The sequence below is a fragment of the Numida meleagris genome, chromosome 2 (assembly GCF_002078875.1).
Source record: "Numida meleagris isolate 19003 breed g44 Domestic line chromosome 2, NumMel1.0, whole genome shotgun sequence".
Classification (NCBI taxonomy): domain Eukaryota; kingdom Metazoa; phylum Chordata; class Aves; order Galliformes; family Numididae; genus Numida; species Numida meleagris.
This window is the reverse complement of record NC_034410.1, coordinates 33,888,236-33,903,680: the sequence shown is the minus strand read 5'-3', so window position 1 is coordinate 33,903,680 and position 15,445 is coordinate 33,888,236. Positions and strand designations below refer to the sequence as shown.

Sequence of the window (15,445 nt, the reverse complement as noted above, 5' to 3'; positions counted from 1 at the left end):
CCATGGGCATGAAAGTCAGTAACAGAATATCTTTGCACCTAGCTGAAAGGCGATTTGCCTGTAGATCATAGTGTTGCTTATGCTACCAAAAGAGGAAATGGTAAAGGTAAGCCTTTATGCACCCCAAATGTACACAGCAACACCAATTTTTGTCTCTTGCTTCCAGAAAATAGCCACTGTATTTCTGAGCATTTCTGTGCAATGTCTGACAGTAGCTGTTGCAGCATGAGACGTAGCATAACCTGCTAGGCTACCTGAGAACCAAATATGCTGTCAGGTGGAGAGGCCCTCCTGCTCTCTGCGTGGTGGCTGCAGCAGGTTTGCACATCTCTACACCTTGTGCCTACAGTGGTGATTGCCATGCCGATATACACTCAGGCACTCATCCAAGCCAGAGCTCCACACTGTCTGGGTAAATGTCTCTCTCTAATGAAATCAGGGCATTAGAAGTATATATATATAAAAAAAAAAAAAAAACTGGCACTTTTTTTTTTCTAAGTGCTTGAAGAACTTGTCATCTGTCTGTCTCCTTGACACTTGTCATTAAGGTAACGTGCACGTCTGGCATTTTGTAGACCTTGGCCCTGGGAGATGCTGATACATCAAGGTACACCTTGAGTTTCAGTCAAAGTAATACATCCTCCTTGCAGCAAGCAGGCATGGCTGTGATTAGGTAAGAAAGCCTCATTAGCCAGGCCGTAAACCTGCTCCCTCTGCATTACTGGGATATCAATCAAGTGCTCAGAAAATAAGTAGAAATTACACTGGTAAAAATTACCATTTCAGCCCTCACAGGGATGTTAAACTACCACAGATAGGTAGCTAATGCTGGGCCTCATTCTGTGTAGTTGAAATCAGTGAGACCTTCTCACTGAATTTATTCAAGTGCTGACTTTATTCAAAGTTTTCATCCCTGTATTGCCAAACTGCCTCTTGGCATGGATGTCTTTGATACAAATTATGGAACCTTCAAATGTAGGACTTTAAAATGGAAATGCTGGCACAGCCTTAATTATAGCTTCCTAATTCTGCAAAGGGAGCTTGGAAAATGCATTTGTCTGGTTTGATTAGGTTCAGCTGCATCCTGCATTTGGAAGAGGACAACTCTGGTGTACCAGAATGACTGGGCAATGTGCAGTGCCCAACCGCTTTGTGTGCTGCTTGGGCTTCAAAATGTGAAGCACTATAAGGAGGCAAAGCTTCTCTACCCACTGCCTGACCCAGCAGCCTTAGAAATCAGCCATCACCTTACAGGAACAGCAGATTTAAAATGGGGATGTTAGCTTCCCAACAAGTACAGTGCCAGTGAAGTCTCATTTATACTACAAGGTAGTTCTGCTTGCTATGCGTAGCATCTTGGTCAGACTTTATGGTCATCCATTAATTTAAAATAAAACAAAAACCATAGCTAGTTGGCCATGTCCTGCTGCTCTACTGAGATCTATTTCTTTACCCCCTTTCAGTTTTATAGTGTAGATCCAGGGAGGTGGTTGAGCCATCATCCCTGGAGGGGTTCAAGAAACACTTAGGCGTTGTACTAAAGGACATGTTTTAGTGGGGAAATATTGGTGGTAGGTGGACAGTTGGACTAGATGATCTCAGAGGTCTTTTCCAACCTTAGTGATTGTATGATTCTGTGATTTTCTTCTCAAGCTTTTGGCTAAAACAGGAAGTACTGTCTTCTGCTGGTATGGTATGCTGCAAGGCTCATGATCGCTCAGTATTTAGTGTCAGAGGAGTCTATCAGCGGAGAGGAAAACCAACCACTGGAAAACAAGATGTCATGCTATTTTAAAGACAAAGTATCTGAAGTTTTTTTCAGGCCCTTATTTGGCAAGGCACCCAGACACATGCTTGATTTCAGGAGCAGCTTCATTGGCTTCACTTAGATTCTTGAGGTTACTACACTGATGACCAAGTCTTCTCCTGAGTCTCCAGTAGGGATCCCCTCCAGAAGGCTGTGATGCCAATGTTAAGGCACATTTTCCAAGGTGTGCATGTCCCACTGTTCAGCTCCATGTTTGCCTGCATCTTAATGATGTAATGGTCTGTAGTGCAGTATGGAAATCGGGTGCAGGGTGCTGCATTGCCATCATCATTGCGCTCCAGAACGGAGAGTACTGAGGCAGAGTGAGTGCTAAAGCAGTAATGCTGGTGTTTTGTTTTTGTTTTATTGCTGGGTTTTTTTTCTGAGCAAGAATTGTTCACAGAGAAAAAAAGAGAGTGGTGTGCCGTGTTTTTCAAGTGACTGGGCTTCTTGGCAGGCTGGATGATAAATCACTTGAAATACGAGTCACGAGAGCCAGTTACTGCCAGACACTTCTTTTCTCTGCATCCTGCCTCTGCACAGCAGCAGGGCTTGCACAGGCAGCGATTTCTACTTTCTTGACAGAAGTGAGAAACAGCAAAGTGCTGAATGAAAAGAGATGAAAAAATTACCCTGAAAATTATTTCCATCTCCTCTGGATGCATGTGTGATGAGTGCATCACATCTAAGAAGCATCAGGTATTATACATGTCCTGCACAGTGGTCTGCTCCTGCACAGTAGGTAGAACACAATGAGAATGTACTGGAGGTGCAATGTAGGCACCAAATTACCACCTTGTACCTGAACATCTTGAGGAGCCATCAGGCTTTCCGTAGGTTTGATCAACACATTCAGCAACTCCATGGGATTCCTGACTGTATATATTTTTTTACAGCACTTTCTTGCATTGTAGCTGTTTTTCTGCATGTCTGCCATGTTAAGTATGCACACATTTCTGCCTTGGACAGCCCTGCTATTGTACAAAATCATATACAATTTCACAGCAAATGCTGAATGACTTTCAGTTTGAAAAACAAGGTCTAAGAGGCAGATGAAACAAACAGGAGAGAGGAAGAGGAGTCATGTTATTAAAGTCAGCAGCTGAATTATTGTTTGAAAATTGTCCTTCATTGTGCCTTCCAGTATTACAGTGGCACAGTGGGGTTCTTCTCACAGCTTTGATGGAAGACACCTGGCATTATCCCTTAATGTTTAATGATAACTCTTCAATGCTGTAGGAAGTTGCTAGGCATCAGCGTGCTGCCCTTAGGATGCACTACTGCAGTGGCTCACCTCAAGACTTGCTGGTGCCAGCTGCACAGGGACATGGTACCTGGCTGGGTGAGTGGCACAGGGGAGCTGGGAAGTCAGAGCTTGGCTGAGTTTTCTTCATTGCAGTTTGTGGGTCTGTTCCTGTACAGGCTTCGGTATTAAATCTAAATTCATCAGCAAGGAAATGATGAAGGCATTCTTTGTTTTTTAGCATTTACAGTCTGTTTACCTCAGCAGTTGCCTTTGTAGTCATATATAACAGCATGTAACGTTAGCTACGTTGTCCAAGTACTAAATCGAAACGTTAGGCATAAACAATGAAGGTGTGTGAACTTGAGCAGATATTTTTGTTGTGAAAAACTATTGTTGCTAAATAACTAACAAGTTTTGCAAGGAAAACATAATTATAAAGAATCTTTTCCATCTCCCACGCTAATTGAATGAGCAGAATTCTTCTGTGCTACTTTGCAGACATCAAGTTATTGAATTATTGGATTAACGCTGGGTTGCTGTTTTACCTTTGCCCCAGTCAGCAGAACAGTGTTGAATCTTTTGAACTGGAAAGCCTCAATTATCTTTTTCCCTTTTGATAGAACTGTGCTCATTCAGAACCCTGAGTTTAATGAAATTTTATCTGAACTACCTGCATTTTCCTTTGTTGATGAAGGATCTGCCAACAGAAAGTGGACAGGATTGAGAAAAAGCCTTTTTAACAATTACTTATTAATTCTTGCACAGAAGAAAGAGGTCCATAAATTCTATTTACACGTTAGATCAGCTGGATCTTCCATCCACTTCTAAGGGCTCATCTCTGGGCTGAAAAGATCAAGCAACAACAGGTAAACTGGTCAGGCTTTAAAAACATCTCTATAGAAATGCTAGTTGCCTTTTGACATTTTATTAGCTGTTATGGCATCTACTCAAAATAGGATATTTAAAACTGCAGTTGATTCCCTGTAATAACACTATGGCATTCCATTTCTTTGAATATCAGATTGGAGATGATTTTGGTTTCTGGGATTCTCACCATTGAAAGATTTTTAAGCCAAGTCCTCCAAACCTTGTTCTCACTTTAGGCCACGGTGGTATCTAGTAAGACCAGGAAACTGCAGGGTTTCTGTACTGTCCTGGGCTTCTTTCTTAAGCTAATGGCATCTGAAATAGAAGTCCTACTGAAAACATTGTATTCTACTTGATGGGCACTACTGGTATTAAAGCAACAATTCTAGGTGAGACACAAGTATGAATCATGCAGAACGCACTCCTTTTTTCCTAGAAACTGAATAATTTCATGAAAAAAATTATTTTTAATTTTATTTCAAAAATTTTAAAGGATTCTGGGGTTTAAATCATGGTAATTGTATTAACGTGGATTTTCACAACACCGCTGGTAGCAGCTGCAGTGAATACAGAAGGAAGAGAAAAACATTACTAATTACTATTTGCACGATAGAGACAAGGACTTCTGTTCTCAGAGCACTGGCCTTCACTATGTCATGCAGCTCCCTCTGAAGGGAGCAGAAACTTTCCATTGACTTCATGAGCCCATGGGCATAGCTGGAGGCATGAACTGCTTGGCTGAGCAAGTTCACAGAGGACAGATAGTTCAAGGGCTGAAAAACACACATCCGTCAAGCTTCTCACACTGTGTAAGACACACTGCTATGTGACACTTTCCCTCCTTGGGATCATCTCTGTCACATGAGCCAATGCCCCAGAGGCCAGGAAGCAGCCCTGTAACCAGGTGTGCGTCCTTGTTGTCTAGCGTGGAGCACCAGTTAGCATGGAGTCAAAAGCAAAAAGCCCACAGCTGCTCTCTGCTTTATTTCCAATCAACTTCATTCTTCTCCTGCTGAAATCATCAGCAGCTTTGCCAGCAGTTTCAGCTAGTAAGGCTGATGTCTTAGAACCAAAGCAAAGACCAGCATGTGCACCTGCTGATTGCAGCAAGGGCTCTTCTCTCTGATGACCTCAGGGTAGTTCCCCTAAAAACTAATGACATGCTGAACTACAGCTACATCACGATGAAGAGATCCCTTCAAATCTAAATCTGAACATCTCCTTTCAGGTTCTCTTTTGGAAGATGGCATGTTTGCCTCAGGCGTGTGCCTACAGAAGGAAATCTGGCATCGGCTGACCCAGTTCAAGTAAAGCAGACTCAGACTTTGGAGTGGTGGTGATGTTAAGTCAAAAGAGAGAAGAATGCTGACAAAACATCTACTTTCAATCAGGATTCTCCACTGAAGAACAGATGGACTGAAAGATTCTAATAAAAAAATGACTTCAAAGTTGACTTGCTTTGGAGCTCAGCAGCAGCCCTGGTTTTCTGTCACTTATCGCCATTTCAGGAAAGCACTCGCCCTTGAGAGGAAGAGGTATTTTCTTGTTTCTACCTTAGTTTGTGTAATCACAAGGGTGGATGTGGTTTGTGATAGAAATCCTTGCTCTGTTCTTCATGCAAGATCTCACTGCATTTTTTTTTACCTGATCATGCACTTCCATTCTACTTCAGAGACCCAAAAACACAAGGCGATAACAGGGTGGTAGAAGAAGGGAAAAATATGTGTCCTGCTTTCTGATCTTGGTTCTTCATAATATTATTGGATTCACTAATTTCCTTTTCAAGCAAAGTATTATTTGTACTACAAACATCTACCAAGTTTTCAGCTTCTCAAAGACTGCAGGAGGATTTCAGAGGGATTTGAAATTAGTCATTGCTTTGAATGAGTGTTGAGCTGATCTAACATTTTCAGAGGTGAATCTTTTAATAAAATCGTGACACTTCACATTTCAATGATTTTTTCCCATTGTTCATGCAGCTTCTAGCCTGCATTAGTTATTCTCATTGTGGAAGCTTATTTGCAAAGCCTTGCTGGCTGGAGCAAGGTGCAGGGACCCCAGGCTGTCATTCAGGTGACAGAGGCAGGCGTTGCTTTTCCAAAAATATGAGGTTTGTTTTCCTCCAGAGGTGCTGCCATTGCTGCAGAACTGCCTGGATTCCAGCCGCCCCATAGTGGCCCTCGTATTGTTTCTCTCACCTGTTGCACACTGTCAGTGTTCTCCCTGCAGTCGCACAATGCATCAGTAGCAGCGATGCTGGCGTTTTCACTTCTAACACCAAATACAGACCTGCTCTGTGCCTGCGGACCCCCAGTGGTATCCCTCAGCTCTGTGTGAGCGAGTGCAAAGCACTGCCAGCCGTAAACACATCAGATCTCTGCTCATCTCGCTCATTAAAGCAATTAGCGACCTGTAGAAGATGATCATTCAGGGATTTTAGCCCTCCCGACGTCGGTGTCTGGTTGACGGCACCAACGGATGCTGTTTATAGTCCAGTTTATAATCTCTCCCTTTCCAGCTCGTTATTATCATCCAAAGTGCCTTTTTGCTTCTGTGACCCAAACAGAATCCCCCCCGCCACCGTTTTAGCAGCTAACATCCACAATGGGGGCAACTGATCCAGTGCGGGAGTTAAATATAACCGTGCCTAGTGTAAGGAGAAGAGTGAATGGGAAATGGTTGGCATTCCTTCTTCCTGAAGGCACGGCGAGAGAGGGAGCGGGCGAAAGCCGTGCACACACGCAGCCACACAGCCGCACAGACGCGTGGCCGGCGAGGAAGAGGAAGCGAGCAGGAGGCAGAACAGAGCCCGCAGCTCGCCGTGCCCATGGCTGGCAGCATGTCCACCCTCAGCCCGGCCGCCTGGGGACTGTACCTGCAGCTTCTCTCCTGCTGGGCTTTCTCTCAGAGCCCCTACGCTGGCAATGCCTTCTCGCTCTCAGCAGGTAAATCGCTTTAAGTCTTGTTGCTTTGCCTCCTTTGGAACTGCACGCTGCTTCTCGTGCTTCCCAGCAACCGAGAGCGTAGCAGAAAGTAACAACTTGAATTGCAGGTCTGGGACATATTTCTTGCTTGGTGGCTTTTGCTTTATTATTTCTGGTTTTATGCCCTTCCCTTCCCTGTGAGAAATAACAGAGAAGAGCCCCAGATGTGCTAAAATGCTTTTTCTCCCACTGGTTTGGTGCTGCACTAATGTGTGCTGCTGGAGGACCTGGCCCAATTAATGTATTACTTGCACGTCTGCATGTTTCTTTCTATTTTGGATGATCCTTAGGTGGATTACAGCAAGGGAAAGAAAATGAATCTCAATGTATATCTGCTTCTATAAATAAAGCCCTGACCTCAATGAGTGCTGCTGGAGCCCGACTGGATGTTAGCAGAATAAACATCATCTGGCTCCGGCTATGACACTAACAAATATTCGGATGGCTCACATAGCGAAGAAGAGTCCGCTGCATGGAAAATCCCTGCTAGGCAAAGGCAAAACAAATTAGTTGTCAGCTGAGCCAGGGCGCTGGAAATCCCACTTAGCAGGTTTTACAGTGCAGTCAGCAAGAGTCCCCTCTACCCATGTCCTGTAGGAAGGGAGGGGAAGGGGAACAAGAACTCTGACTCTATCTCTGCTTGGAGGAACTCTCATCATGTAGTGGCTTATAGCCAAAAGATGCCTCCTAGATTCCTTTTGAGCCAAATATAGGGTGGTTCAGGTGGGACTTGCAGGTAGACATCAGTTTTGTCTTCAGATCCTCCCAGTGTTTCTCACATCAAGACAGCCTCCAAAGAGGGTGAACATTCCAAAACCATTCGTAAGATCGACTTTAGACGTGGATTTAAAGATGCACGATCTTTCTCTCTCCCTCTCTCTCATGTTTCTGTTTGCCCACAGCCAAGCGGTTTACACTCAAGGCATTTGTGGCACTGACGGACACGGTTAGTGGGCACAGTGCTGATGGGTTAGTGGTTGGGCTAGATGATCTTAGTGGGCTGTTCCAACCTTGATGATTCCATGATTCTGAGAGAGAACAACGATCAGCAAGACAGCCTGTGCAGGACAACAGATTTCTGGACTAAACTACTGTAGTGATACAAGTGATTTCACCTATGGTTTTTTTTTTTTTTTTTTGTTTGTTTGTTTGTTTTTAAGAAAACCTTTTGAAATGCATAGAACTAACACACTGTATTTCACCCCCAATGGTTTGAGCAAACCATTCTTTTAGAACTATTTGAATAATAAGATTCTGAGGGCCAAAGACTAGTTCTCTTATCCTCTGGGGAAAAGCCCTGTAGCATTTAATAATGTAGCCATTAGATTTCTGCAGTCATTTCAGATAGCTTTTAAGATAACATCTAGGGAAGCCTAATGCTTGAAAAAAGGCATCCCTTAAAAAAAAACAAATCCATCTGTCAAACCTCTAGGAACTGATAAGTTTTTTCTGCTGAGTTCTCTGCAATGCTAAAAAGCATTTTCATTTGTTATCATTTCTATTTTGTTGGGTAGGATTTTACCATAAGGTTGATATTAATTAATGCTGAAGTACGGAAACCATGAAAGTTTATTTTCTCTGATGTGTTCCAAATGGCCTTGTAATAACATGTAAGTTGTTAGACCTCAAAAATTGTTTTGAAGGGCTTTACCTTGCCTTGAGACTAGTAGTTTCTGGCCAGACAAACACAAAGTTCACATCTCTTGCATGGTCTGGCCTTTCCCATGCAGTGATTTTCTCCTGTGGAGTATGCTTCAGTGCCTAGAGATGGCATTTAAATTGTTATCATCTTAAAAAATAACAGTCTAGGAAACAGACCCTTCCAAGGGGGGAAAGTTCCTGTCTCTAGCAGCAATGTAGCAGAAGGGAAAATAGGGAGTAGAATGGAAACGCAAAGCCTGGGGTTGTCAGCACTGGTTCTTTGGGGAAAAAGGGTTCCTTTATATTTCATCAGCAACTCAGCTGTGCTAGAAGAAAGCTACGAAAACCCTTCGAGTCCTTAAATCTGCACCAGTGGAGATAGAATAACAATAATTGCAGAGTAGGAAGGAGTATTTTACAGCAGTAGTGCCACGTGTAAAGGTTTAATGCTCAGGGTGGTATAGTGACAAAGTAGAGAGTGTGGTTGGGGCTGGCAAGCTAGTTCTCTGCTCAAATATCTTTCAGACAGCAGTTATCTATACCCACAGCCCTTGATAAGGGCTGCTGCTGGGCTCTGTCCCAGCCAGCTGAGTTCTCTAGTAAGTTCTCTATTTTCTAGTAGAAATCTCACAGTGTGTAGAGAAGGTGAATTAATTCCATTTAAATTCTCAGTTATTTTAATGATTTCTCAAATCTTCTGTGACTGTCAGCTGATTGAATTATTTGAATCTGGCACCAAGACGTAATTTTGCATTTAAAGAGTGGATTTCAGCACTATACTTGAAAACTCTAAAACTAATCATTATCAACAGTAAGGATGTTCTTCAGCCACAGTCTGTCTTTCATACAATTAGAAGAATGCATATAAGTATTTTCCAAATGTATCTGTAAACCTCTGGGCTGAAACTACTTTCATTTCTGTTCTCACGCATCTTTCTATAGGAGTAGGTCACAAATATAAGTGTTCACATGTCACAAGCTGGTAACTGTAAAGCAGAGATAAACAACTAGTAGGGAGAAATGCGTATGTAGAATAATTAGGGAAAGAATAATCATTTGCATCATTTTCTATTTTGCTGCCGACTCCATGTTATAGTCCCATCAGACTCAAGCAACAGTGCATCGTTGCTCCTAGAAGTATTTTGAATGTGATGTCAGCACCAAACAGTGATTCTCCTGGTGCTGAAGCATCATCTCAGGGAAAGTGATTCAGGGATTAGTAGTACAACATTATAACACGCTTAAGCACGTGGCTGTGGTTCAGTGTGACAGCAAAGCCCCCCTGGAGGCAGGAGGCTTCTTTTTATGTCTGTCATATCACTGAGTGTATAATGTCCTTTAATATTTTTCAGAGCTCTGCTCTGCTGAGGTTCCTGTGCAGTGCACTTGAGCAGGACATCTGAGTGCCTCCACTGTTGCAATCACGCAACGAAAGCCAGGTGTGAACTTTATACTCAGCAGGGCAAAGTGGACATGTCTACATCTTGTAAGAACCAGATTGAAGGAAGCTGCCTTCCAAATTCAGGTAGCAGAAAGTCTCTTTTCCTCTTCCAAGGGATGGAACACCTCTCCTATGAGTACAGGCTGAGGGAGCTGGGGCTGTTCAGGAGAAGAGAAGGCTCCACGGAGACCCGAGAACGGCCTCTCAGTATCTAAAGGGGGGCTGTGAGATAGAAGGGGACAGACTCTTTAAGAAGGGTCTGTTGTGACAAGACAAGGGGATATGGTTTCAAACTAATAGAGAGGAGATTCAGATTGGATATAAGGAAGAAGTTTTTTACTGTGAGGGTGGTGAGGCACTGGAGCAGGTTGCCCAGAGAGGTGGTAGAAGCCGCATCCCTGGAGACATTCAAGGTCAGTCTGGGTAGGGCACTGCACAGCTACAGAGAGTTGGACTAGATGACCTTTAGAAGTTCCTTCCAACTCAAACAATTCCGTGATTCTCTGTGATTCCTTCCTGTTTCCCACTTCTGCTCATCCACACTGAAGGTTTCTTGGGCTTTGCATGGAGACAGAATGTAGTTGATATACCTCCAGGAGCTGGAGAAGAGCAGTATCTCAGTGCTTCTTCTGACCCAAATTTCCTTTTATGCATCATACAAATGTATTACTTGATTGAATTTTTTCCTGAGATCAATATCAACACAAAGCCCTATGAAAAAAAGTATGGTTGATTAATTTAAAGGAATGAAATGGGACTGAATGTTACTGGCAGTATTCCTAATGCCTTCTCTGCCTTTTTCTCTGCTTTCCCAAAGAAAGGGAGCTCCCTATTTCAGTTGGCACAACTTCTCTGAATCTGGATTACTGAATGAAAAGTCACACAGGTTGTAAAATAATAATAATAAAATTAATTGGTTAAAATGCAAACAAAACGTAAGAGCTCAGTTATATGCTTCTTAGGATGAGTATCATGAAATTTCATTTACTGCAGGAAATGCAGATGATCAGGTCAAAGGACCAGGCATTTCTATTTCACCCTGGTTTAACGTAAAGGTTATTGCAGCTGGCTTCTAAGCTGATGAGAATCCTGAAGTATCAAACTGGGACTTTCAAAGTACCAGCAGATGGGACAAGCTGGTGGCCAGTGCCATTTTATTTCTCTGGGACAGGCCTTGTGTTACAAGCAAGGCAGGTGTCTGTCTTCAGGCTGTGGAAGTTTCCCTGGAGACAGCACCTCAGGCTTGTTTGTGGTGAACAAGTTCTGCCACTTGGGGCAGAAGTCCGCACAGGAGTTGGCAGGGTTGCTGGCTTGGCATCCCAGTGGAGGAAGCTGTAATAGATCCAGTGATACTTCCATAACCTCCACATTTCTGAGAAGCGGCCACCAGGCCAAAAGAGAACGCCATCTGACAGCAAAGCTGCAGCTGCACGGAGGTCCCTGTGCGTGCCAGGGCCTGTCCGCACCATGTCACTGCTGTGGCCCACAGGCCTTGGCCCCCACTGTGAGCAGCTTGTTTCAGTATTACCCAGCCCCTACAAAGCGAACAGCCCACGACTGTGTGTTTTATCTTCCCTGCTTTTCAAAGCCTGTTTTGTGTTGGATACAGAGGCTGTCCGTGGGTGGGCTGTTGTCGGCATGGGAGCACCAGCACCAGAGCAGCTCTAAGGGAGCTACAGCTGCTGAAGGGAAACTGTCAGTCCTAGTTAAATCTGCAGGAAAATATCATCTGTGTTTGTGCATGAGGGAGTTTGTGTCAGGATAGGCCTTGCAGTCCTATGGTATTTAACTCTTGGTTCAGCTATAATGCAACAAGGTCTCAGTACACGTCACAGGGAGCTTGCTGGGCACACTGGACAGTGTGGAAACCATAGGGATGAGACATGTGCACAAAGAAAGGAAACTTATAGTGTACTGGGTAAAATGGAAGGTGTGTTGAATGTTTTATAGATCTGTGCAATTTTTAGCATGGAGGCTTTGCTAACCTATTTCATGCTGTAGCATAGAAGGTAGAAGAAAATGGGAAAAGCCCTTTCAGCCTTCAGGTGGAATTCTTTGAGAAGGATCAGGAATAGGAGAGGGAGAAAAACCCAACAGGAATTCACAGAAACCATCCTAAATGTCGTGCTTCTTCCCTTCTCATCTCTGAGGAATCATCTCTAATGGAAAGGGTATCAGGGGAATGCTCTTTGTATGCACACAGCTGTAATGGGAAAAGAGGATTTGGAGTAGAAGATGAATGTAGGGAAAAGATGGATATAGGAAGATTGCAAAAGAGGACTGATAGACTGGGGGGAAAGAAGGGCAGCTGTTGCCCATTTTTGCCATTATATAGGCATCCAGGTATGCACACAAGTGAATGGGGATGCTTCACTTAACGAAGGCAGGGCTGCAGTTTCAGTTTTCTTCTGCCTAGGGAAAAGTGTCAGTGGACTTTTTTAGCCTCTCCAACCTACAAAGCCATGACTTTTTACAACACCAAATCAATCAGAGCTATTTCTTTGTGAAAGGCCAGAGAGTAAAGTCAGCTGGGCTGTGATTCTGTTGCTGTGAAGCAGTCACAAGGAATTAATTTAGTCCATGGTATCAAAGTTTCTAACAGGAATTTAAAAGCATTTCTCTGGTGCCTTTCAGAGTGTACAGCAACACCCATGTCCCCAGATGGATTGTCTGGGACTGTCTGAGAGCACAGTGGACCAGCATCAAAGTCGACCACACTTCTGATCCATGCCAGCCCTATAATCTTGCAGTTGGAGAGGGGTGGAACTGGTGTTTGCTCTGGTGCTGTTAATCTCACGGATAAAGTGGGACAGGAATGTGTGACAGTGAATAGCAGGCAGAAGTCTTGAGGCTGACGCAGCAGCCATCTTGCATGAAGATTTAGGGCTTCAGGCTCTTCTAGGGGTGGTACTAAGCTCTTCGGCTTTAGTACTCAATGTATTTGTAACATCATTCTAGTGTGACAAGAAATTGAGTTTCATAATTCATAAAATGATTAGGACGGAATATTGTGATTTACAGGACTGAAACTCTCATTCTGGTTCTGTTATCGAGTCATCCATGACCTTGGGGATATTGCTTAACTTCGCTGTGCCCCAACTTCTCATGCATGGAAAAGGAGTGTATACAGCTGCCAGCATCTCTGAGCAGTGTCTAGAGCCCTGGACCTCAGCAAATGGAAGCCGACAGAAGCAAACCCAAACTGTCTGAGTGAATACTGATTAGGCAGCGTGCCAGGGTCCGTGCTATCTGCAAGGATTTTTGAGCACCAGCTCATTTTAAACATCTCTATGTATTTATTTATTATGACAGCCTCTGGCTGTGTGCCAGCTGTTAAAATGCGTGTAACTTCTGCCACAACTGGGAGCCACCTTGGGGATTAGGATTTTCATATTTCTATCAGTTGCTGGAGTATTTAATGTTGTATCAAAGGGGTGGGGTGATAGCTTCATCCTGTAGCTCCTGCAGCACCTCCCCAGCACAGGTATCAGTGCATAAGCTGTAGACTTGCTGCATTTCATTGCTATATTTACATCACCTGATACATAGGAAAGGGTATATTTAGGCCATAAGGCTTATGTTCATGAGGACACTGAGAGATGCAAGGGAGATGTAACCTGCTCCTGAACCCAGCTGTCTGACCCAGCTCCAGACATGAGCTCACAACTGGAGCACCCCAGCTCTACCTGCCCACCTTCACCCATGCCTCCTTGTGCTGCTCCTTGCCCTGGGAACAGGCATTTTGGCAGCTATTAACCTTTCCTGATTTCAAATGGAAGAAGTGGTCACCTTGCAGTAGGTAAATACACAGGATAACACCTGATGACCACTGCCTGTGGCGAACTGCTGTCCTTGCAAAGGAGGTTGAGGGGAGCCTGAATGAACAGCAACAAAGCAGATGGAGGTCTTATTTTCAGCTGGACAAGCCCACATTCATTAACTAACTCATCTGCCCAGCTCGGTTATTATTAATTCTGACTGCTGTCCAAGTGGGGAAGCACCTGTGGCAGGGTGTCAGTGGCCAGAGGTCTCCGGTGGGCAGGTCCTGCCAGCCAGTGAACGGGCAGGCTGCAGTGCTGCTACTGAGGGCAGGGCTTTGGAAAGCAGCTCAGCTTCTGGTCAGGGTTTGTGAGGTGAATGTGGCTGCAAATAGGAAGGGAAACACATGTTAAATATTTTTTTCATGCCATGCCCTTTTATCCTGCCATTGTCATTGGTCCAGCTAGCCTACACCTTCACGGTTGTAGCACAAAAGTCACTTTCCCAGTTTGCATACCAGTTATTGCAATGGAATACTGTAAATCTACCCTGAACCTAGTGGTACCTCTATGTAACCACAGGGGTTTGCAAAATTAGGTTAACTCTAGGATTATCTCTGGGAGGGCTTGGGGACCTTGTGTGGGCCCTACTCTGGGGGGCACTGCTGCGGGAGTGCCCCTGTCCTCTCTGGCTCTGCCTTGAACCATCTCACATCACAGCTTTTGACTTCCAGCTAGCACCAGAAACAAGCAGTCTGCAAGAACACAGTGAAGCAATGCAACAGCCTATCTAAAATTTTTCTCATTCTTGAAGCAGCCGCTACCCCTATACCATGATTGATGTTGTCACTTTCTTGAATACTTTCTGAAAAGTAAAAATAATTTTAGTTTGAAAATGCTTAAGACTTTCTATTTTAAAGCTGACTGTTTTAATTGTTATGCTCTCTGTAGCCAACTGCCATTTAGACAAGTCCATTAAAGAGTTTTTCATTTTATCTTCGTTCTCTTACTGAATACTTTCTTTGCTATCAAAGATGTTGGAAGGGCAGTTTCCATACAAGATGTGTAAACAAACTCCCTGTGTAGGCAGGGACTTTGCATTTCACAGAAAACTGACAGCCCTATTCTTGGGCTGAGATTTTTTCCACTGATGGGGACTAGAGTGTTATGAAGCTGTATTTAGCAAACAAAGCTGACCTGGAGCCTAATGATATATATTGCATTTGCTTAGAGCCTGCAAGCCTAACAATGAAAGCAATGGCTATTTTGCTACCAACTTTGTTAGCTGTAGTGGTTTTTGTAATAAAAAAACGTTCCAAAGAACTTCAAACTTGGCTTCCAAAAAAAGGAAAATCGCAATATTTTATAACCAGAACATGACTTTACTCGTGAGGACATGGTAAGTATAGAGTTAAAACTATAGATGCACATCTATTGTTAATCTCATCTTTGCAAAATATTTAAAGAACAAAATATTTAATTTCCTATTTTCAATTTTTTGATTTTACTTTTTTAAGTAGCATTACAACTGCAGCAATGCAAACCTTTTTATGCAGTGACTGTTAGTGATCTTTTAGTAACTATGCCATATCAGCCCAGCTTTGCTATTCTTATTCATGTTGAATGATAATAAACTTATTGAAATTGAGCTAGATCGTGGAATAAGGTATTACTGAGAAACAGCATGTTACTGGAATGTAG

The 15,445-nt window shown here is 43.5% G+C and overlaps 1 protein-coding gene across 1 annotated transcript in view; it reads left to right on the top strand.

Annotated features, from left to right (window-relative positions):
- The window catches only part of COLQ (collagen like tail subunit of asymmetric acetylcholinesterase), a 41,618-nt gene continuing 32,761 nt past the window's right edge, over positions 6,589-15,445 (top strand). The window contains exon 1 of the mRNA XM_021388511.1: positions 6,589-6,865. Coding sequence (XP_021244186.1) covers positions 6,589-6,865 — 277 coding nt within the window. The remainder of the gene's footprint in view (positions 6,866-15,445) is intronic.